The 27,504-nt window shown below is 35.3% G+C and overlaps 1 protein-coding gene across 3 annotated transcripts in view; it reads left to right on the forward strand.

The window, feature by feature from the left end:
- The window catches only part of LOC145667071 (ABC transporter G family member 20-like), a 112,175-nt gene that overhangs the window by 32,463 nt on the left and 52,208 nt on the right, over positions 1–27,504 (forward strand). For all 3 annotated transcript variants that reach the window (XM_081734775.1, XM_081734773.1, XM_081734776.1), the window contains 2 exons: positions 1,218–1,448; positions 7,611–7,708. In XM_081734775.1, coding sequence (XP_081590901.1) covers positions 1,218–1,448; positions 7,611–7,708 — 329 coding nt within the window. The remainder of the gene's footprint in view (positions 1–1,217; positions 1,449–7,610; positions 7,709–27,504) is intronic.

A 27,504-nucleotide genomic window follows, 5' to 3' on the forward strand; every position in this document is an offset into this window, starting at 1 on the left:
TAGAAAATCGGCATGTATTTTCGCGTTTTTAAATGACTGCAAACGGAAAGCTACTAGACGACTCGTGATAACGGTACCTCAAGCAAAATAATATTGTCTAGGGCGCTCTTGTTCCACTTTTCAATTATCTTTTATCTATTTGAAGTTATTAATTACTGTAAAATTAGCGGTATTTTAACTCCACAGTGATCAGGCCTATTAAGATATGTATATAAAATCCTGGATCAACATGAACTTAGGAACTTGAACTCTCTTGATAAAATTCTGCGGACGCTATTGGTTCTGTGCATAGCTCTAGGTTTTAAGTCTTATACTCACACATGACATAAGTTATTTCTGTGGTTACAAGAAAAGGTATAAAGTCGAATATTTTCAATATATAGAAGCAAATGGAACATAACACTATTGTTCCAGATCTGTACAATTTTGAGTTGAGTTGAGTTGATTTCAGTTTAGCGTCCCTTTCAGCAGCGAGGCTATATGAGACGTGGACCTACTGATTAACGTGGAATCCGAACCACATGAGCTCCCGCCGGGAATCGAATCCCGGTCTCCCACGCCAAAGGCGCGTACGCTAACCGCTTAGCCACGAGGGAGCTCTCTGTACAATTTTCTACCACTATATCTTTATCATTACCAGTGCCGCATTTCCCATTATTCTAACTAAGCCTGTGCCTACAGCGCAAAATTTTTGAAGGGCGCAAGGTGTTAAATAATATCTATTTTTTCGTGTAAAAAAGTTAAAAATGAAGAGCAAATTCTGTTTATTTTTTTTACTATTCTAACATGTTCAATGATAGAGTAAGAAATCTAAAAAATAATTCAGATTCTTTGTAATTTTTTTTAAGTAGTTGTAGCATCTAGTGAGTGATATTTAACTTTAATAAATTATTAATTCACTCATTAATCATTTAGTTAAGTTTTATTTTTAAGTTAGGGATGAAGTGGTGGGGAAACACGTAATTATTAGGGGCGCCGAACCCCTAAATGCGGCAGTTACTATTGAATTTTCTTTTTCTTTTTCTTTTTTTTTCTTAAATCCTGACAAAATATGCACCTTAACAATAATTTGAATGGCGTAGCATATGTATATCGCTTTCAGCAAATTTGCACTTAAATGCTACTTTTATTTTATTTTATTTATTTATTTTTTCTTTCTTTGTGACACCACAAATTTGGCATCTGTATATTTATAATTAAGATCTCTTTATTACCAGGTTGGTTTCTTAAGAGGTGGACGATTAGTGGTTGAAGATACTCCAGACGTGCTGCTTACACAGTTTTCTGCTGGAACGCTTGACGAAGTTTTCTTAAAACTTGCTCTTCAGGAAGGTGATATAGATAATAAATCATCAAGAGAATTTCGTTCGAGATCTTCTATACAAACTGCAGAAGCCAAAGCAGAGCATCCAAATATTAATAAAAAGTCATCGTTTCAATATTTGAAGGTACTGAAAATATAATTTCAGATTTTGACTACTATGAAATAGTTTTTTTTGGTTTTTTTTTTCAATCGGAGTGTTGTTATACGATACTGCTTCAAATGACATATTTGTGGGAATTATTTTTAAATGATTTTACTTTCGTTTGTTTCTGTAACATTACAGCAATAGGTCTTAGTAGTTGTAATTAAACCAAGTCATTCTGGGTACAAGATGATGCTGTGTTAAGAAATGCAGAAAATTCACCGTTTTTAAAAACAATTTTTACTTAGAATCATTGTAAATTTTGGATTAATTTATTGTTGAAGTGTTTTTAATTTAGATTTGATTTTATATTACAATTATATATAGTTAACATATTTAGTGCCAAAATATTAGTACTAAAACAATTATTTACTCATAGAAATTTTAAGGTAAAAAAGGCAATTTCGACTTCGGCTGCGTCATTTTGTATAGCAGAAAAACTGCTAATTGGGTAAACAACTAAATATTAAAACGATTCTTGCATGAAACAATTCTAGTGATATGATCGATAAACCCATAGATGCGGCGACCATAGGCGGAACTAGAGGGGATCCGGGGGGCTGGCCCCTCCCAGAAGCAAAACTGGCCCTCCCCAGAATTTTTCTACTAGACGAAAACAAATTTAGTGACACTTGCATTCAATATGTTTAATAGTGTTTATACTCGTCAATCCATCGATTTTTTTAAAAAAATAGAGTAGGATGTTGATAATCCGAACGTCAAAAATCCGACTAGAAGCTTTTTACATTTTGTCTTAGGACTAGCGATAAACAAACAATAGGTTTGTTCGTTTGCGTTGTGTGAAGGCAGTGTTTTTACAGAAGCTCATTCATATGTAATTGTAGCTCACTGATAGAGCGTTCACCTCTGGTGCTTGGGGTCCCGGGTTCGATCCCAGCCCCCGCCATTTGAACTTTGTGGTGGACAAACACCGTGTGCGTGGGTTTCCTCGGGATTCTCCCATTTCCTCCTACTTTTTTCATTCCACCATTTCATTCATTACTCATCATCACCGTTTCCTTTAGCCTAACCGGCATAAACGTTGGACGTAAAGATTTCATTTCATTTTTTGCAAACAGAATTAAACAAAGTCCCCGCAATTACACTGATGCAATTTTAAGCAGTGCTGCAAACTTTATCAATGTTTATCATATCTCTGGAATGATCTGGCATAATAGTTTGTTGTAAACGAAATTATAAGTTTATGTGTATTGATAACTATCTATATCTATTGAAAACAGAGATAGGAAACCTCTCTTTCTTACCAATGTTCCACAAGGCAATAACTTCTTCTATATGTAATTTAGAATATTTTTCACCTATCTGGACAAATGGCAGATTCTATAAACCTACCCCGGATAAACTCAATTCTAAACTTCTTCTTGGCAATAGTAGGTTTCAGCGTGCCTCGCACACGTGCGATGACAGAGCACGAACTGTTACGAACACTAAATATTCAACTACCTGACACTCGTCATAAAATCAGTGATCTCAAATACCTCAACAAACTCACACATGGCCAATTTATATCCGAAACGTTTCTCTCAGAATTGTGTTTCCGAATTCCATTCAGACAAACACGTAACACACATCTTTTTCATATAGTACGACCTAGACTGTCAATAGTTCAACACTGTCTGTTCTACAGGCTTCCTAAGTTATACAACGAAATGTCACGTACACCCGTAGATATATTTAATTCTGAAACTGCATGCGACTCTGCATTACGACTTCATTTTAATTCTAGTCAGCTATTATCAACCTTTATCTGATTATTATTATTATTACTATTATTATTATTATTATTATTATTATTATTATTATTATTATTATTATTATTATTATTATTATTATCATCATCTTATGTTATCGTCTTTTAGATTGTTAGATATTACAGTGTAAACTGGTATTCAGCTGTATCTGGAATTATTTTTATAAATAATTAAGTAAATAAATGTGATTAAACATGATTCTTATTTAAATCGTTTTTCGAAATAAACCTTTTGGGGAAAAAATTCCATTTTCAATCCCTGGTAACTTTATGTATATTTATTTGAAGTACGTCATGTATGATCATACTGTACTGAAATAATTGTTTACTTATAGAAATTTTAACATTAAAAAAAGGCAATTTCGGCTTCGGCTGCGGCTGTTTCGGCTGTCTACTTTCAAATTAAGGCAATGTGTTAAAAAAAAACATATATAGGAAAGGGGGGCAAGAGTACGCAAATTTTAATTAAACTTATATATTTTGGTAAAAAATAGTTACAACGGAAAACTTTTACATGGAACACAAAGCTTGAACTCTCCTTTACGAAATGTGAACTCAACTTTTATATACCTCTATTCTTAGAGGAAGTAGAACTGATAGAATGAAAACATTCAAATTCGTACTCTTGCCCCTATATGTGGGGCAAGAGTACGAAATCAAAGGGGCAAGAGTACGCACCCAAAAGAGCATTAACAACCGTTCATGGCATCGTGCGCACTTGATCCAGTCTTCTATTGGTGGATCACTGTAGATGATATTGCATAATGGACACTCGTACACTACTTCCTCACTGACCTGAGGAGTTGTAGCTACAACTTCGGTTGTAGCTTTCCTGGTGCAAGATGATGTTTGCCTTTGCTCTTTGGAGGGCGCCGTTTCGAAAGTAAGTTCTGCTTGAAAGGAGAGGATGTCAGAATCTCTGATTGACTTCGAGAAGATCAAGATCTACTGGTTGAGTGCTTGGTAGCAGTTGGAGGAGGACTGACAACCACCAAAGGAATGCATGGTGTAAATGGTCCACATGGGCTTCTGCTTACCTCCAGTTAAGATCTAGTTTACTGGTTGAAAGTTTGGTAACCGATGAACTAGCAGTCAGCAGAGAAGTGTTTGATGTGGATAATCCGCATGAGCTCCTGCTTGCTTCTAGTGAGAATCCAGTGTTACTGGTTGAAAGTTAGGTAACAGATGAATGAGAACGAGCAACCGGCAGAAGAGTATTTGAAGTGGACAGTCAGCATGAGCTCCTGCTTGCTTCTAGTGAGGATCAAGCGTTACTGTTTAAAGGTTTGGTAACAGATGGAGGAGGACGAGCAACTGGCAAAGGAGTGTTTGATCTGGATGCATCGCATGGGTCCCTTTTTATTTCCAGTGAATCATCCGATGAACGATTTTGGACTCTATTCAGGTCTGATGCTTGATTTTTTGCTTCAGGAATGCTTTCGTCTTCAGAACTGGCTTCTACATTTAAGTCTATCACATCCACAATAAAAGGAAGAAAATCATCTTCAGTGAACACATCTGGATTCAGTAGGACAATTCCAGATTCTTGAAGGCTGGATACCAATGGTTGCAGCGTTGTAGTCATCATCATCATAGGTATTCTGTCTTTATTAGCAGGTCACTTTCCGCAGCTGAGAAGCTTCCATGCTCCACGGTCCTCCGCTAACTTCTTCGTCTTCGCGTATGATCTTTCTGTTTTTATATCATCCATTAATTGTAGTCTCCTTCGCCCCCTCCCTCTCTTTCCCACCACCATACCCTCTAGGACGTCCCTCATGATACAATATCTTCTTAGGCAATGTCCCAACCAGTTTCTCTTCCTCTTCCTAATAATATCTAAAAGTGTTCTTTTCTCACCCACCATTTCTAACACTCTGTCACTCGTTTTCCGCTCGACCCAACTATTTTTTTCCATTCTTCTCCACACCCGCATTTCGAAGGCTTCCAGTCGATTTTCATCACCTTTACGTAATGTCCACGTTTCCGCCCCATACAGTACAACACTCCACACGAAGCATTTTATGAGTCTTTTTTTGTAGTAAGCCTCAGTAAACAAACTCGCAACTTGGAATTATGTGGGACGGATGATTCCTCATCCATTTATCACACACAATTGAATACCAGGATTTCATTGGGTCAAAAAAGGAGCGATCGAATAGTTTCAAATTATGACTGGGATTTGGTGGTAAACTCAACATCACTATCCTATTTTGCCTGCAGAAATCAATCGCTTGGATTGAAATGTGACAGGTCTGATTGTCAACAAGTAAAAATACCTTTTTCGAAACCGAATTTGATCGCACATGTTGGTGTAAATAATATAACCATTCTACGAAAAGTTGTGAGTTGATGAACCAGAATTAGATATTCCCACAGAACCTGGCGGCGAGCCATCGAATAATTCTTGTTTCATTTCTTTTGTGGAAAATATCTGGGGAATAAAGGAACCAGATGCACTCACCATGAAACAGCTGTTATGTTAACTCCAAAATCACTAGATACAGTTTTATTCACAACTGATTTTTAGTCAACTTTTGGAACTTTATGAGGAACCGTATTTATTCCAGTTTCGTACATGTTGTAGATATCCCGTGGAGAAAATCCGTTTTGTCTTACAAGATCTTTTAGACAATTAAAAAACATTCAACTTGTGGCTTGCAAAAACCACGAGCTCTCCCCAGACCAGTCTTTGAAGGCTGTTGCAAACAATTGTTAAATGTCTACGACGGAAAGACTCTGTCCAATCTCTTTCTGCCATTCGATTCACACGACTAAAGGATATGGGACACCTAGTTACGTTCAGCAAAATTGTATGCCATTCTTCTTAGATCTTTTAAAGTTAATTCATAGAAGAAATGATCCAGTAATGTGATATATTCCACTAATTCGTTCTCCATTTCTTCGGTAAATAGGCCTACTGGCTTTATTGTACCTAAAGACGTTGCAGATTCTCATTCAAGAAAAGAAAAGAAAAATCCTTAATTCTCCTTATATCAGTAATGGAAATGGATAGGATACAAAAAGAAATCAGATAATATTTAGACCCTTTATAAAAATATATTTCCAGCTTATTCCATCAGTTACAGAATGCTTGTCACCTACAAGGGTAACTTGAAAACTTCTCGACCTATCCTTGATGAAGCTACATATTGTCAAATGTTAGGTTAGGTTAGCTTCATATATCTTTATAGAATCCCATACCAATCATTGGACTGATACCACCTTATGCAGAGTCGTTTTAACGTATGATTACTAAAGGACTGACCTCTACAGGAAACATACGGTAGTCGAACTTTTTAGTATGGCACTAATCACGCGTCAGAACGACTCTGCATAAGGCCCATTGAAATTTATTACTGAAGACTACTGACATTTAAGATAAAAGAGAACAAAGCGTAGTATTTCTGAAACCTGAATAAAATAAGCAGGCGTAACGTTATTCAATAACTGCAAATGTCACTATCTCACACGTTTATATGTTTCGAAAACTCAAACACCACCTTAGATACTGTTATGTAAGGAATAGTATTTAGAATAAAAAATTATCCCTCGTACATAAGAAAATATCAGGATTCTTCAGAATTCTTAACGTTAGAGGCTACATATGGGAACCAGTATTCGTAAAGTTTGCCGTCACTCTCTATTACAACGGAATCTACATTCTTTTTTGATTGTTAGTTCTAAATCAAATTGGATTCTTTTTCATAGAACAGAAGGGGCAAGAGTACGCACGCGTACCCTTGCCCCGAAGGTATCTGCGTACCATTGCCCCCTGACTACACAATTGACTTTCCCATGATGTTGTACAGCCAACTGTTGGAAGTAAGTCAATTTACTCCATCCTGTCAAACAATGGATATGTTAGAAACTAACGTTTTATAGTACTTTGAAATCGTTATAAAATTGTGTAAGTTATTCATTAACTACTTATGTCCCAATATTATATCAAACTATTAGAAAAACATAAATAATTACCTAGATAGCTTGTAGTTTGCCGCAGCACACTCAAACTTGTTTAGGTTCTAGACGCTATTAACATCAAACTCCACGTGACGCATTATTGCCATACGCGAATATATTCACCTGATTTTAGGGAATCGTATCCTTACCCCCCACGTACTCTTGCCCCCCTCTACTCTACTAGCTAAATTGATCATAAGTTTTTAGAATTAAATATTGAAAAATGTTCTTTTGCCTGTATTTCCATTCTGTTTAAAATCCGGTGGAATGCTAGGTTAGTATTTAACTTTTGCTATAAGTATTTTATATATATCCTATTGTGTCATAAAGTAATTACTGTAAGTATAACAAACTTTTTCCTATGTTTTCAACGTAACCTTTCAACTATGTGTAACACACTTCTTTTCTTACAGAAAAAACTATCTTATTCCTCATTTTATCCGTGTTTTCAAAGAAGCCATGTAGCTGCACTCATATGGAAAAACAGCCTTGTAAACTTTCGAAATATTGGGTATGTGTATCTTCTGACGTACGATGAAAACAAAACACGTGACATTAGTTCATTTGTTGTTTTAAATAGTTTATTCTTATTTCCATCAAATATTAATATCTTACTACTAACATGTATTAAACGTATTTTTACCTTTTTAGCTGAATTGCAAAGCATAAGTTTTTCTTTATCTTCAGATATAGAAATGATACACATAATTAAATGTAGGGATATGCTTTCGAATTTCTAGTTCAAGGATAAAGTAATAATAGTATTTAGAAAATAACGTATATATCTTGAAACAAAGTTATTTTTATTACAAAATTTATGCTCTAATTGATAAATTTTACAGAGCAAGTTGAACATTCGTTTTGTTTTTGTTCTTACTTTGTGTTTTTCCTCATAAGTACGACTAACAAAATGATTATCTAGATTTTTTTTTTTTTTTTCATTTTCCTAAGAAGTGTTCGGAATGTCAAGACACAAAAAGTGATTCCATGTCTTACATGATTCACGTTGAACAACATATTCCGGAATTACAGGGAGTTCTACATTTTCATTTACCCTATCGCTATTTCCTTGTTGGTAACATTTGAACACTTTCATTGAGCATGCACTAGAGCTCCTACTATGTACTTTCATTGTTAAAGTAATGCTTATTTGCACATTGGTCATTCCATACTTATTAACCGGATGCATGTTGCTTCATAGTCACAGATGTCGCTGATTTTTTTCTACTGAAAGGCGGTGTGGTCTAGGTAACAGAAATGCAACATGAGAGTTTTTAAATAGATACTGCAGAAAATACAGGGTGTTCAAAAAGTGGCCGTTTCTGAAAAACACCCTACGATAGAAAAATAGCCATATCTCAAAAACTATTTGACCAATTGTAATGATTTTGGTCTTGTTTGAAAGTGGAAGATCTGTACAAACCGAAAAATGTTACTTTTGTATGCGTAACCCCAAAAATCCCAGAAAAATCTTGTGAAATAGGCAGAAAAAAAATACTAACCAAAATAACACCCGAAATGACGATTTTTTAAATGGTGAATCACAGGTAATAAAACAACATAATTTGGTATATCACCTTATCAACACATACACAAAAATGGAGTCATACTCATAGACTACCTGCCCAAGGGTCAGACATTTAATGCAGAATCTCTGCATTACTTGCAAAACTGAAAAAAAAATTGAAAGTGCAACTTCATAGGAAATGGAAAGAATTCAGTTCCTTCAGGGAAGTGCACCCACCCATCAAGCACTGCAAACACAACTGACATTGCATGCACAAACAGAACTTATAATGTCTAGATCATCATTCTTATTCCCCAGATTTAGATTCGTTTAACTATTACTTATTACCCAAACTCAAATAACACTTGAAAGGACGCCATTTTAGATCTGATAAGGGTAGTGTTAAGAACAGTAGTGCGAGGATGTCTCCAGATTCGATTAACTGGTCTGCAAAAACTGGAGCACTCTACAATTTCATCATTCAACGTGCACTCCTTCTGGGTTGGGCTACGAATTTTCAGCAGCTCCACGTACATTTCTCCTCAATACGTCAGGTCGGTGCTTTGAAGTAAAATAACCAAGAGAGCATTAGTACATACCAATTACTAACTAAAGATCAGAGCTCTGGCAATACATTTTTTTGGAGCTAATCAGTTTAATTCCATACATTTATTATTATTATCCTACGCAGTAAGGAAAATCACAACCTTTGTTTTATCTCCTCCAAAAATTAAGCTCTGGTAATCGTAAATTAAGGTGTTATAGGATCATCCTATGAATATTAAACGCCTAGAATAGTGTTTGAGAAAAGAAGTATAGAACCTTTAAATAAAACAAAATGTGTAACTGAAAACTTCAAATCTGGATAAGTACACAGGAGTTATTTAATGTATAAAATAGAATTAATAGTTTTATATTTCTTTTGTTTCTAATCAAAGTTGATCCAATGCAAAGAAAACAAGTCGACCAACTCTACTATTGTTGTTTGCTAGCCTCAATGAAAGCTCTATTTTCAGCTGAATTGGATCTAGAATTTTGTCTATTCTCAGTGTTAATAAAAAATCATAAGAAAGAATTATAAATAAAATTGACCAAAAAAGGCGCTAAATTAGAACACAGAAATATATGTATACCCAGACTTTGAAAGAAGAAAGCTTGAGCACTAATTTGCCACATAGTAAGTGCATGGATAGTACAAGTTGATAATGAGATTAATTATGATACTGACCTATAAAATACCATATGTAGAATGTTTTAAGATTTTAGAAGTCTGGGGGGTGGCAGTTTGGGTGGCACTCAGGGGGGCAGGAGTAACCTCCAGGGAGCGTTCGCCCTCCTTGCCCCCCCCCCCCGCTGACTTCGTCACTATCAAATCATACATCCATTACTTACTTCGTAATCTAGCGATTTTCTTACATTATCAAGCATACACATCCTATTTACCTTACAATAGCTACATAACGGCATGTGTACAATTTCATGTAACTTCCTGCCCATCCTACATCCCAACACTCTCCCCTTGTTACCTAAAAAAACACCGCCACTGAAAAACAACATTATATACAATTAGCTTTTTTTCATTACACCAATTAATCATGAATACAGTCTGAAGTGTCAATCCCAATTATCTTCCTTCTTCGGTGCTTTACACCAGGTCCTCAGCTCATCAATATGTTCCTTTAAGTTCTCTAGTTTCTCAATCACCATAACTAACAATTTATCTCGATCAATTGACTGTTTATGCAAAGGATCTTTACCTTTCCAGTTGCTAGCCATGTCATCTGTTGACTTCTTTTCCACTACACTTTTTTTATTTGCTTCTTCTGTTTCGGTACCAGTAGCTGATTTTACTTGCCGGTTCGATGATGCTTTTTTGTTTCGCATGCGTCTTTTACGCTCTACAATATGTACTAGTTTTTGGATTTCATCATTTGACGTCGAATTGTTTTTCAATTCCATTTCTTCGTCCATCACAGAATCTCAGAAGTACTTAATGTATGTTCGTTAATCTGTGGCTGTTCCATGCTGATACTTGTATTGTCTGCAATTGATAGTAACATATCCGAAGCCACAGTTGGGCCTGTTCCTGCCGTATCTGCATTTGGAGTTTCCACCCAGATTGCATTAAGCCGTAGAATGTTAGCCAAATTATTTTGGGCTTCATCTTGATCAATGATTGCAGATTCTTGATACCCAGAATTGACTAAACCTTGTGTTCGACGTTTTGATTCTGAAGAAAACTCGATGACTGGTTTTCGGTAAATTATTATGCTTATTTTTCATTCTAATTTAAAAATAGAAAACAATGGCAATGAGATATAAGACTCAGGTTTTTAAAAATACACTTTCTTTTTCAAAAACTGTATCCAACCTTTCACTAAGAAGGAAGATCACTAAATAACGAACGAACAAACAAAACTCTTTTACTTTTAAAACACATTTGTATGCATGTTTGCTTTGTCGAAAAGACTGAATGATATTACGGAACAGTCTGCAACAATAAAGAAGCAATAATGGTCATAACAATGATAACAAATAGTTTTTTTTAACATTAAAAATGTACAGAAAAGTAACCGAGTATGAAAATTAAAATTGTAGATTCATAGTGGAGGTTCATAGTAATGTGAAATACAAATATACATTTTCCCCTATGTTTTGTAATTTGATTGCCATGAATTAATAATTTTATTTCGGTTTCCTCGCGGCACACCGGTTGGGAAACGCTGGTTTATGGGGATGCAGATTCAGACGGTCACAGCATCTTGTTTGCTTATGTTCATATCTTGTGACTCTCACCAATATGCAGTGAAGCAAATTCCTGGATAAATCTTGTTCTTAATTTAAGAAGTTCTTGATTTTCTGCACTTAAACTAGACACAGAGTGCAATGGCTGTATCTCCACATGCTCACCACTACTAAAGAAACAAGTACCGACATTACCGACTCAGACAATGCCAGCACTCACTATACTATACAAGTTTGGACTTGTTTCTCATGTAGCTAAGTAGTTTTGTTAATTACCCACAGATGGCAGAACTGAACAATGTACATTCTTCACATATTCAATAGATGGCTCTGACCTGGGGAAAAAAGGAGCAGTTTAAGCCAAGATATTATCAAATGAGTTCAAAATTTTTACCTACATGATTATATAAGTTGAGTGTGCTGGTAAAACAGATACTGTATCTGTACCAGTTGGGAATGGAATGATCTTAAAGCAGAAGAGTTTATTATTGTTCAATTTAAAGAAAATCTTTACGTATTTTAACGAGAAACATTCACTAGAACTTTTGCCAGTTACGTTCCAAGGATTGTGTGTCCCTACATGTCATCACAACGTCACGTTGATGATGCAAGCAATTCACATAAAGATTATAAGGATATGCTCCAAAAATTAATTCAAGCGAGACGAAAGAGTACATGTCTTTGCGAAAATACAGACTCATCCAAAGCGTCAGACAGCAACCAGGTATGGGTACAATAAAGTTATAATTTTATAGTCAAAAATAATACCTTTTTTAAATCTTTTATGTTATTGTGTGTGTGTTGATAGGTGATATACCAAATTATTTTGTTTTACCACCTGGGATTCACCATTTAAAAAATTGTCATTTCGGGTGTTATTTTGGTTAGTATTTTTTGTCTATTTCAAAATATTTTTCTGAGATTTTTTTAGGTTATACACACAAAAATGACATTTTCTGTTTGTACAGACCTTCCACTTTCAAAATAGACCAAAATCATTACAATTGGTCAAATAGTTTTTGAGATATGGTTCTTTTTCTGTCGTAGGGTGTTGTTTCAGAAACGGCCAATTTGGAGAAATTCGTCACTTTTTGAACACCCTATATTTTCTGCAGTATGTATTAAAAAACTCTCATATTGCATTTCAGTTACCTAGACCACTACATTTCAGTACAAAAAAAAATCAGCCAAATCTGTGACTATGAAGCAGCAAATGTTTCTTCAATCTGGTGAATTCATATGGAATGACCCACATACAAAGAAATATTAACTGCAATAAAACACACACAAAGAAACACAAATAAATCACCAAATAGCTCTCCCTATACTCTATATTTTCCCAATACTGTCCATTATCTCATGAGCTTCCAATATTGATAAAACAAGACCTTGATCTCCAGTGAGGTAAAATCATTTCTATCAAACACTATGTACCATCTCTCAGAAAATTATGCTGACTAGGTTAAGCCAATACATGTAGGTTTGTCGTAGTGTTCACCTGATGAAGGAATTTGCTTTGTCACATGTGTTCACCTGGCGAAGGAATTTGTTTTGTTACAGTGTTCATCAGGTGAAGGAATTTGTTTTGTCAGTGTTTACAAGGTAAAGGAATTTGCTTTGTCTCACAAAGTACACCTTGTCTCAAAAAGGTTGAGCGCATTCTTTATTGCTGTTTCGAGGCAAAAGTTTTCCAAGTCCAACTTCGGATATCTTCGGAAAAAAGTAAACCAGGTTCGAACCTCGAAGCCAACCTTTGCAATCGGGAAAAATTTTGCAGATGTGTTTTTCTTCTTTTAAATATAATAAGACTTGTTACCAGTTGTATAGAAAAAGCAACATTGATTGAAATACTTAATGATACAATATTTCGAAACTTTGTATAATGTCAGCACATGCTTGTTTGTCATTTAGCTCTCCATACGTAATGGAACATTTAGATACGTAAACGAATCCTTCCATATGTAAAAGAATGCTGAAAGTTAAAACATAGAACACAAGTCTCGCCTGAGTACTAAAATAAAAGTGAAAGTAGAACAAAAACAACGTTTGCAGTAGATATGAATGTCATAATTATCTAGAGAGCCGCTATACATCGCTAATGCATCTTCCGAAGAGTGCTTGTGTTAGCTCAGCGGTAAGCCGTTGGATTTAAAATCGTAAGCTTAGGAGTTCGATTCCCATCTGAGTCAAAGCTTTTTTATGTAATTCTATTTTCCGCAATGCATGAAAAATTATATAAAATAATTACATTAAAATACATCAGTTGTGTATATATATAACATATAATCATTGCAGAACATAGTGATTATTATGTTAGTTAGAATACAGCCCGTTGGTATTCTATATGTGAATGTTAAATAAAAATTAAGAAAATAATATCATAGCAATAAATAGGTTATATAGTGTATTTATTTGCAGCTATTTGTCATACGGAGGTCACTTCTCAATTTTCTCATTACAGCAAGTGATTTATGTTCTTCAGAGGTAAAGACAATATGCGGGTATAAACAGAAATTATTATTCAAACTCGAATCTTGGTTCCAGACACAAAAATTACGAATCCCAAAACCATGTAAAGAGGAAAGCTACAAACATGAAGTCCTGTCTAAGAGACTCATTTATACTTTAGAAAGAAGGCAGAATAGGATTTCTTTCCAAAGGATTTCAGTTCAATAATCTGCAATGCTTTTGTATATGGATGTGGTCTCTTTCTCTCCGCCTTATATATATATATATATATATATATATATATATATATATATATATATATATATATATATATATTGTGTGTGTGGTGTTCCATCATGTAAACAAACTTCCTACATATAGTGCTTAGAGTGTAAAAAAGAGTACTCTCGGGGTAAGATATTGGGAGCTGGAGGGGGATATAAAGTAAAAGCAATCGATATTAGTGTCGAATCCATAGTTCGCGTTGTTGCAGATATTAATAATTACAACTCCGATAGCGTTCAAGTCCAAATTCAGCTCGCATCGTAAAGCTCCTTTGTGGTTAAGCGTATAGCGTACACGCTTTCGGCGTTGGAGACCCAGGTTCGGCCCCTAACGAGAGCTCATGTAGTTCGGATTCTACGCTAATTAGTAGGTCTACGTCTCATATAGCCTCACTGCTGAACGGGATGTTAAACTCAAAATCAACTCAATCGATTCAAACCCCATCGTCATGACGGGCGATAGAGAATTAAAAATAAAATGTTTTAAGTGACTGAGGTTAGTGTCAAATCCATAGTTTGGGTTCGCCAAGCTGTTGCAATCGCAATGGCATTTAATGCCATGTTTTGGTATGACCGACTATGTCACCTGGATTTTGAATTTACATGGGCAACATCAAAAGCGCTGCTTACACAGCTCTAAATATTTAAATGTATGAATAAGTGTATATTCCAGCGAAACTCGGCAACGTCTGGAACAATTTTTACCTAACGTGGGAGACGTATTACTTTCAATCTAAGAACAAAATATTGTGGACGTCTGATACCCCAATTGATGGAAGTTGGGAGAAGTGACATGTAAAAATAGTGTAAAACGACTGATCGTAGAGTGTTATCCATTGTTTTCTGGGTCGTTGAGATGAATAGTGAGGCACTCAATGGCGTTATACCCAAATTCATCCCAATCTTCACAAGATGGGGGGCTCGGAGATATGACCAATAAAATGTAAAAACTTACTTAAATAATTGTCGAATTGATAATTTTCTGGGGTCGCGAAAGCGTTTCTAATAACTTTGGAATGTAGTTTGTACCCACTTCAAGATGGGTTTTTTAATCGTATCAATTTCTCACCTTAAAAATAAATTACCGTCTCAACTAGTATATATATCAAGCCAGCCTTCGCAAATTTGTAGATGTATGTTTTGTCTTTTAAATTATATACTACACGTTAAATTCAGAGTTGAGTGGGTCGGTGGGTCAAATGGGTCACGATTTGTGAGTGGGTCAGTAGATAATGGGTCAACAAAACATGATCCACTGCGAAACACCACTCATCGTCACTCACACTGGCCCATTGACCCACCGACCCATTCCGCTCAGTGCCTTTTAGATAGCATTTTCTGAACACTGGTAAGTTTGTCTACGTTTTAATTCCAAGACCTCCATTTTTCTTCTTTTTTTCATTTGGTTCTAATGAAAAAAGAAGTTCAAGCTCTTTTGGAAATGAAATGAAATCTTTCAGTTTTACGTCCCACGGTTACGTCGGTTAGGCTAAAGGAGACGGTAATGATGAGAAGTGAATGAAATGGTGGAATGATGAAAGTGGGAGGAAACGGAAGAGCCTCAACAAACCCACGAGCACGGTATTTGTCCACCACAAAGTCCACACGGCGCGAGCTAGGAGCGAACCAGGGACCCCAATCACCATAGGTGAACGCTCTACCACTGAGCCATCGCGGCGCCTTTTCTCTTCAGTACCATTTAACCAGAGATGATGTGGGTCAATGAAAATTTGATCCACGACTCACCATAACCCACTATCACCCACCACCCAAATGACCCAATTGATCCACTCTGAACCACCACCCATCGTGACCACTCTGACAGACCACCAACTATAAACCACTCTGAACCATTGTGACTAACTCCGACACACCAAAACCCATCGTCATCAACCCTGACCCATGATCCATCTCCTCCTCTCCATTGACTAAAGAGGTTACACTTGTAATAAAACAAGACTATGAAATTATCACATATTGGAGTTTGAATTCCTACTGTCAATCGCTCAAGCACCTCTCTGTTACAATACCGGTGGATCTGATCTTTACGATATACAATGGTAAAGTGTTTCTCATCTTCCGAATTAAGATGAATTTAAATTTATCATATATAATTATTTCTTTGTTGGCTTACAGATACATTTCAGTAGAAAATATGACGGAATTTGAATATCTCCAATCAAGTTAAAGTAGACCAACGTAAAAAAAGAAAAGCTAGATTTCCATATAATCAAGCATGTCGTACTAATTTTAAAATGCCCATGTAATTAAGCTTGAAACACAAATTTTGTGGACATTTTTCTCACAACTTATGGCTTGATTACCTTATGCTCTGAACGCTCCATATGTTAAATACCAGCTTCAGTAATTATTGTAATAGAAAGCAGTGGGTATAAAATGCGAAGAACTGTAGTTTTCATTTCTCAATTTGTTTCTCAACTAATATCAATCGTTTTCGATTATTTTTACAAATCAATTTCCAATATATAGAAAATTCCCCCCCCCCCCCCCCCGCTCATAAAAGAAAATTTTAAAAATGCCAGGACACGTTCTGTTTATTTTTAATAAAGAGTTATATACTGAATGTCAGCTCCCTAAGTTAAACGGCTTGTGAGATACTCAATTTTTCACTTAAATTCGGACCCCTGTTCCCCCCTAAGGATATGTATGATAATGAAAGTGACACTCGTATGACAACTTCCCAGTTGGGATTGGGTCCTGATTATATACCAAACGTCATTTCATTTGAATTTGTAATTTGACCATGATCATCACGCAGACATAGTTACTTTCAATTTTTATATAATAATTCATATGTTACAGGTGATTCAAAAATATTTTCTCCAGCAGTTAGCTCCTCTAAAAGCTCACAGGCTGCATCTCAACATCGAACTCCTATTGCTATTGACACTCCTACAATTGCAAATATCAAAATCCAAATGGGGCTGAACTTTTTTCATTAGAAACAAATGAAAAAAGAATAATGGAGATCTTGAAAGTAAAACGTAGACAAGCTCACCAGTGTTCAGAAGATGCTGTCTACAATACACTGAACAGAATGGGTCGGTAGGTCAGTGTGAGTCACGGTAAGTGGTGTTTCACAGTAGGTCACGTCCTTTTGACCCACGATCCACTGACCCATTCACAACCCTTGACCCATTTCACCCACTTACCAACCGACCCATTGACCCACTCCATCTTTGATATTAGCATGTCTTATTTCATTTAAAAGACGAAACATACATCCACACAATTTTTTCATCGATTGCGGAGGTTGGCTTAATATAATGGTTGAAATGGTCATTTCTTCTCACGATAAGAAATTGATATGATTCAAAAGCCCATCTTGAAGTGGGTACAAACTACCTTCCAAAGTTATTAGAAACGCTTTCTCAACCCGAAAACTATGAATTCGACAATAAACTGACTGCACGAACTTTACCAAGTTTCATTCTTCAAGCGAATGTACTATAGTAGAAGTAATATGTTCTTCTCTTTATGATGACAAAACGGGAACACCAATTAGCCTCTCATGACCATCTCCTATAATAATTATTGATAACTTGTCGGCAGACTCTCTGCCAGTCATATAAGGCAGTAGTTTTCCATTCCAATGCACAACTAACGCACTTGATGCACTCTGAAATTTTTTCTTGTGGTTCTGTACAACTCCGCTACGGATTTTCTCTCAGCATCGGTGAATGGAAGACCCATTTATTACTAGTTCCTCTACATTATGATCTAATGCTTCTGCCGTCGCTGTCAGAATATGTATTGCTGCTTTATCAGTGACCTTTTATCGATCAAGAGCAACACCAGTCTTTGAGTAATAAAATTACTTTTTCCCCTTTTACATCTGTTGGAGGGTCCGAGCATACACGCATCCATATTTACATTTTGTCTAACATTCTCAACTGGGTTTTCCTCTTCATTACTTGAATCGCTCCATGTCTTTTGGTGTATAAAGTTCAAAAAAAAAAATTTCAGAAGTGCATTTTCTTTCGCATTCCTCTTTCTTTTGAAGCCGTGCATATCCCTTTCGTTCTTTTCGCGCCAAACTCATGTCTTTACTTTTAGTCGTGTAAGAATTATTACCTGTGAAAAGGAGAAATCTTTTCACAGGTAATAATTCTTACACGACTAAAGCTATCTTTAAAATAGTGCCAGATTTGTGCTTCTGGTAGAACGATACCTCAAAACGATATGTCACATGACCCTCCTTCTATTTAATAATTTTGACCTGAATCCAAGATGGCGGATTTCAAGATAGCCGCTATGACAGTACTATACAAAATTAGGTATATTTCTTCCTCAGTTTCTATTACCCCGGGCATCTTCTTCGCATCCCCTTTAGCCGTTTCTAAATTACATGAGTTTATTCCAGATTTTTTCCATATACTATGTACTGTAATCGGATTCAAAATTTTAGGTAGCTTGGGGCACCATTTAATATTATTCAATGAAGCTAATTTTTCTCCTGGATTAATTTAGTCCCATATGGAACCATTTTAGGGGGTGAGTCCAAAGAAATTCGGAAATCAAAAAATAAGGACCACCCTAATATTTATATACAACGAATGCATTTTAATGTAATTATTTTATATAATTTTTCATGCATTGCGGAAAATAGAATTACATAAAAAAGCTTTGACTCAGATGAGAATCGAACTCTTAAGCTTATGATTTTAAATCCAACGGCTTACCGCTGAGCTAACACAAGCACTCTTCGGAAGATGCCCTAGGGATGTATAGCGGCTCTCTAGATAATTATGACATTCATATCTACTGCAAACGCTGTTTTTGTTCTACTTTAACTTTTAGTTCAGTACTCAGGCGAGACTTGTGTTCTATGTCTTAACTTTCAGCATTCTTTTACATATGGAAAGATTCGTTTACGTATCTAAATGTTCCATTACGTATGGAGAGCTAAATGACAAAGAAGCATGTGCTGACATTAATACAAAGTTTCGAAATATTGTATCATTAAATATTTCAATCAATGTTGCTTTTTCTATACAACTGGTAACAAGTCTTATTACTGGTAACAAGTCTTATTACAACTGGCAACAAGAAGAAAAACACATCTGCAAAATTTTTCCCTATTGCAAAGGTTGGCTTCGAGGTTCGAACCTGGTTTACTTTTCTCCGAAGATATTCGAAGTTACACTTAGAAAATTTTTGCCTCGAAACAACAACAGAAAATTTTTGCCTCGAAAAAGCAATAAAGAATGCGCTCAACTTTTTTGAGACAAGGTGTACATTCGCGAAGTGTCCCCTCGGGATTCGTGTAAATTTGATTCAAATGCAAAGTTCTCCGCGGCCCAATGTGTATTGTACTAATTTTAGCGGCCCATACGGGTAATTTGCATATTTATGGGCCTTCATATATCCGGAATTTAGTCAACCACTACTATAAAGCTCGCTCACAAAATTGCTTTTAGTTTCTTTAGATATAATTGGACATGAATGTGGGTATATGCAAAACAAATTGGACCAAGTACTTTTTTCTGACACGTGTTACCCATCCCGCCGCCATATTGGATTCAACTTTTGGTTTTTCAAATGGGAATAGGTGCATGTGATACATCAAATTCATATAAAATGTTCTCGGAAATTCATTCGTGTAGTTAATTTTAACGTAGCTTGTACCGTTTGCAAGGTATTGCATGTTAAATGTCAGGCACCTTACGAATGTTGAACCAAATAGAAAATTGTGCAGTTCCCCGTGTTTATATGTAATCTTTTAAACGATTTATTGTTGACGAAAGATTCTCTGAACGTAAATACATACATGCACACAGACATAAATACGGAAATGGAAGGTCTTCACCAAAATCTGGTCGTATCTTCATTTACATTAGGCATTTGACCGTAATGGAATACATCCTTGTTATGGTATAATATGAAAGAAATAACAATCATTCACAGAAATGTAATAAGATTATAACACCAATGTTGTAAAGAGTTTGATTATACCTACAGTCAGTGGCGTATTTTCGATTTTGTTTCGGAGGCTTTGCTAACTTTATTTCTGGAAATGTGAAAATTCTGCAAGATATTTCATTTACTTTAAGATAGTAAATAAAATTTAGGGGCGGTTTAAGCCCGGAAGCCCCCTCTTAAATAGGCCACTGCGTACATTTTTTTGCAGTCAGAAATTGTTTTCATTTGTCAACATCGTTAATATAACTGATATTACCCTAAAATGTCTATTCGCAAAGAACTTGCAAGGATTTAATGCAAGAACTTGCAATATTTTCCTAACGGTACAAGCTACGGTAAAATTAACTACACCAGTGGATCTCCGAGAAAATTCTACATGAATTTGATATATCACTTGCATCTATTCCCATTTGAAAAACCAAAAGTTAAATCCAGTATGGCGCATCCAAGATGGCGGCCGTGGTGAGTAACATGTGTCAGAGAAGCCGTACTTGATCCAATTTGTTTTGCATATACCCACATTCATGTCAATTTACATCTAACGAAACTAAAAGCAATTTGTGTCCGAGCGTTATAGTAGTATGTGAATTCTGGATATGAAGGCCCATAAATATGCAAATTACCCGTATGGGTCGCTAAAATTAGTACAATGCACATTGGGCCGCTGAGAACTTTGGATTCAAATCAATTTTACACGAATCCCGAGGGGACACTTCGCGAATGTACCTTGTCAGTGTTCATCAGGTGAAGGAATTTGTTTTGTTACAGTGTTTACCAGATAAAGGAATTTGGTTTGTCACAGTGTTCACCAGGTGAAGGAATTTGTTTTGTCACAGTATACACCGCTAGAAGGAATTTGTCTTGTCAAAATGTATATAAGTTGAAAATTGGGTTCCTTCCTGTTCTGCCTAATGACCCTTTAGCATTTTATAACACGATTTGTATCTAATCCTATTTCAGACAGAACAAGAATTCCTGTTCTGCCTAATTCTCGCAAAAGGGACATTTAAATTTGAGGGACGTTTATTTTCCCCTGATTTCCGAATGCCATTCCATAACCCTTTAAATTAAATTCTCTGAAATGGGAATATACTGTAATTCTTACAAAAAGAAAAGCAAGTCATACAATCATATTCAAAAAATTTACTTCCCATGAGCTCTATCTTTAGCATAAACCTTCCGTGGAAGCTCACCCTCAAAACTGTTCATTGTAACAAGTTTTGCAGAAAAACAATCCTAATGAGTTATACATTATGCTGCAGTACCTATAGTGTGCTATGAGTGTAAGATCAAAAATATACTTTGCTTTCTTTCAAATTTTATTATATTATTGTATACCAACTCATATTCGGTAAGATTTTTTCTCATAGCTTATTTCTTTCATTTTATTCATTTTATGTCCATTAAGTAGAAGACTATAGCATAATAAACTTTTTCTTATATATGACTCTACCAACAAGAAGGTAAATTCTATTTGAAATTGAAACTAAAATTGTATGTAGTTTTTTAGTGAAAATGCATTTAAAAAGTAATGCTTAATCATTCTTATAAAACAGCTCCGATTAAATAACAATTATGTAACTTTTGGCAGCTAGTAAGGACAACTGAATCTAAGGCCTGTAATGTATCCTTATTTCAAATAACAACTTAGGTTTCAATATGGAAAATCGGTTGGCTTACTACAATCAAGAAGTAGGTGATATCTAGTTTCAGTTAAATCAGAAGCAAATATTTGTTGCCGTTTGGAGCTACTGTACTTTTATGAGCAAACTGAATGTTAATGAACTCTTGCTTGTAATAGGCCAAATATTCCTCCACATTTTAAATTAGAACTGTTCTATTAATTACGTAGAATTCTCTAATGGATTTCCACTAGGACATGTACGAGGAGTAACTGAAAAGTTTTGAGCCTAACATAGAAAACGAGAATCTAAAATAGAATAATTAGGGAATTAGAATAGTACAACCTTTGATATTAATGTATATCAAGCTCTTGGTTCAAAGTAATTTCTTTTGTCTTTTACAGGCTCTTGAAGTGAGTGAGATAGCAGAAGTTGGGAAAATGTAATAAATCGAGTACAGGTCAGTCATCAAGTATCTGCAAAAAAAGGAATGCCGGCGTCTGATATCCACCAGGATATGGTCAATACCGTAGGTGAATCTGTCCCTTTATATCCCACCATCAAAAGATGGGCCCAGGAATTCAAGGGTGGTATTCAGAGTTTTGAAGATGAGCCGAGATCTAGGAGACCATCAGGTGCTACAACCACGGAAAACATTGGCCTGGTATTTGATATGATCATGGAAGATCGCCGATTGTCAACTCGACAGATAGCAGACAGGCTGGGCATATGACAGGAGCGAGTAGATCATATTCTGAGGAACGAGCTTGGTTTATCAAAAGTTTCCGCTCGATGGATCTCACGTCTTCTGACTCCCGAACAAAAACGCACTCGGTACCTACTATCCTTGGACAATTCGAAACTGTTAGAACGTGATGTAGACGATTTTCTCTGTCGATTCATCACTATGAATGACTGTTGGGTACATCATTACCAGCCAGAAACAAAACAACAATCCAAACAATAGAAGCACCCCTCCTCCACTACCCCAAAGAAGGCAAAGGTGATCCCTTCCGCTGACAAAATGATGGTCTCTGTTTTTTGGGATTCCCAAGGTGTGATATTCATTGATTACCTGCAAAGGGGTTATACCATCACAGGACAATACTATAGTGACCTTTTGAAAAAACTTCGAGTGTAAATTCAAGAAAAAAGCCCACAAATGATGTCCAGAGGCGTTCTCTACCATGACGATGCTCCTGGCTACACATCAGCAGCTGCCATGGCTACTATTCCCGAATGATGCTTTGAACTCGTTCCTTATCCACCCTATTCTCCACACCTGGCCTCCTCAGACTTCCACTTGTTCTTTAATCTAAAAAAGGCTCTAGCAGGACGACGTTTTGCAAGCGATAATGACGTCATGACAGCTGTGGAGGAGTTTCTGTGGTCACAACCTAAGGATTTTCTTTTCTACTGGGATAAGAGCTCTGTAGCTGTGTAATTCAGAATTAATCGAATGGGATTCAATCAAACCTAATGGGATTCAATCATGGTTGCAAATAACGCGTCTATCTAAAGAAGTTTTGGACATAGCCATAAATAGCCGCATCTGACGCACTTGAACAGGGATTTTCTCAATGGCCGCAAATTATGCTTAACCGTACACTAAGAAAGGCGCGTCAGAAATAAACGGGTAAAAAATGGCAAACAAACAAAGAAAGGAAACTGATTATCAAAATAGACATTGAACATAGATCTCTAATACTGAAATAGACTCTGAAGAAAGCATGTCATCCATCACAGTCATGTCAATCACATTCAGTGATCTGGAGTGGGATATGGCTGTTTCGGTGTAAGACGTTTCCTATAAGGACATTTAGGTGTGAGGATGGTTCGTTGTAAAATTTCCGATCTTTATACCGAAACGTCCAGCCTTTCTAACGAAAGTTTTTCAATAGGAATAAATAAACTTAACGAAAGTTATTGATTAGGAAGAAATAAATTCATGAAAAAATAAAAATTAAATGTTGCCATGAAATATTACTAGTCCGGGTGAAAAAAACTTATTTTTACTCATTTTACGAATATGAACTAAAAGCACATGGTGAATACTTTCTTAATGTTGATACCAATAGAAGCTGGAAATTTTAATAGAAACTTAATATGTGTATCCTTTTGTATAACATGTATTAGTGGAAGTGTCAAATCAGAAGCAAGAAGCAAGACTTTGTTGTCGTTTCAGAGGGAAGAACGACGCAACCCAAGGTAGGCTACGCGCAGCGGGAATTTGCTATCAACAGCGGGACGCTAATCGAAGCAAAAAAATTAAAACGTTTATTTTATTAAATTTCCAACTAATTTTAATTTTAAAAATGCACTAATTGGCAACAGTAAATTCAGTCTTATCGTCAAAGCCCGACTTAAAAACAACAACAAAATTAACTTTATTTTTATATGTGTACATGAGTAAAACAACTACTCTTTGTTCAAAAAGTTGCTAAAAAACTTTTTCTACTTCAGTTCCCATAAAAAACAAAAATTAACAAATCACCCCAAGTGTCTAAATAACATCTAAACTAATTTGTAATTAAACAATTTGTAGTCATTAACCAATAATAAACAATGTTATATTCAGTAAATAGTTGCTAATCACGTAACCCACGGTGACAAAAAAAAAAAAAAAACACAAGTTAGTCTGGCAACAATCAGCAAAGCCCCTATCACAAAAAAAATCAGGCAAAAGAATCAAATAACAAGTTACATAACCTCCACAACAAAGAGGTTGTATAAAAAAGACAACCCGACAAACCAATAGTAAACAATTAAGTCAAGTGCTTTAACCAAACAACAAGTTACAACAAACATTATTTTAATAGTTTTAAAATATAAATCATTTATAATTATACAAAAAAAAGCATCCCTCTTAATCATCAAACAAAAAAACACTTATCAGTGGTCTTAAAGTACAAAAATTTTTTATTGTAAAAATATCAAACCGTCAAAAAACCATTTCATCATACTTCTCAACAAAACATGTTGTTCTATAAAATTTTACCTAAATACAATTATAAGTAAAATACCAATTTTATTCTAAAACAACAACAACAAATATTCAGGAAATTATCTCTCGCAAAAGCTATGTTTCTTCAATTATATTAAAATCTAAAATCATTTCAAATAGCCAGCACGCCTACTACAAATTTGTTAAAAATAAATAAATAAATAAAATTCATTATACACATTATTTTGCAAATAAGCCACTTGCGCAAAAAGTTATTTTTTTATATATTTTAATTGAATCAATTTTCAAGTAAAAAAAGAAGTTTAATTAAAACAACAAAATTTATTTTAAAACTTCTCACGGCTATATAAGTAGTTCTCGTTATAAAAACACAAATATATTTCTTATAGTATTCTAATATACATGTTAAGTTACTTATCTAAAACAAAAATATGTGATTCAAATAATTTTAAAGTTAAAATATAATCATTTAAATATATAAGTTACTAACGTAATCATTTAACTTTAAACTTAATAACCCTTCATACCACGAGGACGTAGGTTATAATACATACTTTCTAATAATTTACAAAAGCAATAAACTATCCCTCGCATCAAATCCAAAAAAATAAGAAAAACTTATAATATTAATTATTACACGCAAATAGCTCAAACACGACCGACCACGTTGCGTACCAACTTTCACTCAAATCCTCCCAAGTTTGAGTGATAGTTGGCAAAGCATGTTATAGATCTTAATAAAAAAAATAATTAAAAAATTTACGCATTACTGCGTATTAATTATTAAATGCAAAAATAAATAAAAACAACCTTCCACACCAGCGATAACAAATTCAAGTCGAATGTAGATGCTTCGCACCTCATTGTGGAAGTTCGTAAATGCTCTTCTAAGAGATGGATCTATACGTGCATTCAAATGGAACGAATTACTGGCGGACATGAAGTTAGAACCAACAAAAAAATATACCAACATTACAAAGAGGCTGAGCAACAGTTGTGCAAATGCAAATTTAATGATATAATTACTTTGTTAAAGGGAGTTGCATATAATTTTAAACTCTAAATTTCGTGATTCTGAGGAAACTGAAATTGTTCAGATTTTCTTCAATAGAATTCCTATGAGGCAAGCACATAGGCAGGAATTTATTTTGGAAGGGCCCAAATTCAATATGAGGATAAATTATATTAAGATTTGTAAAATCGCCCCTAAAATTAGTCTAAATTTACACAAAAGTCACAGTATGCAGAAACCAACATAAATTCATTCAGAGATGTAGCCAGCAAGTTGTTCTATGGGGACATGACAAATGTGTTACTAATCAAGAAAGAAGAATGCTATATTTCAACTCTAAGTGGAAAACTGTTAAGAAAACAAACCTACATCAAATAACAAATGTATATACAATGAAACCTCTACTAACGGACACCTGTATAAAGCGGACACCTCCCGTAACGGACATATTTTGTAATCCCCAAACACTGTAATAGGAAAAAACACATTGGCAAACCTCTCTAAAGCGGACACTCTCTAGTACGGACACGGAGTCTTTTCTGTCTAGTATAGGTAATTTACCTCCATATTACTCTAGAAATAAGTTGAAAAGTACCGTAAACGTACCGTTTAGTACCAACACGAACACCATACATGTGTCACCAAGAAAGCATTGTGACAACATTTTGTCTTTTCAAGTGTCTGCTCAGCAACCCAGATGTCCTTTTCCTGCATTCGACTCCCTTCCAACCTGTTTTACACGCAAAAGCGATTGACAGTTGCCCGCCATTTGGGATGACACGTCATTCTACTATCCCGCTGGAATTTCTAACCAAGGAGAATACAAGTTGGTGTTTTTTCCCGCGGGTGCGCATATTGTCTCAAAAAAAGACACTACTGGATTGCAATTAATCCACAAATTAACTAACATACCGAAAATGTAGTAAGTAGTGATAAGTGTAAAGTGCAGAAACCTATAACATCTTATCTCGATGTTATGCCTCCAACATCGAGTATTGGATGGCGGAGGATAATGCAAGTACAATAACATTTTTGTAATATTCGTAAATACATGATTCATGCAAAAAATTTTTGTAATTGCATATTGCCTTGTTTACTAATTTATGTAAGAAAAATATTAAAACAACCTCTCTAAGGCGGACACCTCTCTATAGCGGACAATTTTTAATTCTCCACTGCTGTCCGCTTTAGATAGGTTTTACTGTATACTGTATATATTTCTACAAGTTCCATTAAATATTGTGTACAGGCAGCATTCCACGAATCAGAGATAAGCGTTTATTTACGCTTCTTAATTTTGGCCAATCACAAACAAGAATTTGTTTACATCTTTCAGGTGGTTAATTCTTTTTACCATTGAGAAGTATGTTTTTTCTCAATGGTAAAATATATATTATAACACATAAATTCCACACAACTGAAGAGTTCTTATATACACTTCCTTACTGCGCCTATATTAATAATAGTCATTTAGGCTAAGGGCAGAGATCGGTAAATTAACCATACAGTAAAAGAATGGTTGTCCTTAATTTCTTATACAGGGTGTTACAAAACAACAGCGACAACATTTGGAAAGTGATTCCTGACAAAATAAGGCAAAAAGTATAGACCAACCTGAGTGCACAAATACTTCCTTTCGGAGTTATACGCTGCCGAAAACATGTAAAAATTAACTTCAGGTCCATAGCTCCGATACTATGGAGCCCACCATAGTCGGGTCAAGTCTTCACTTAGGAACTAGTATGTGCCCTATCCAAAGGTCTATTTTAGAATCCTGCGAT

This window comes from Thermobia domestica, chromosome 12, assembly GCF_964235325.1.
Source record: "Thermobia domestica chromosome 12, izTheDome1.hap1.1, whole genome shotgun sequence".
NCBI classification, from domain to species: Eukaryota; Metazoa; Arthropoda; class Insecta; order Zygentoma; family Lepismatidae; genus Thermobia; species Thermobia domestica.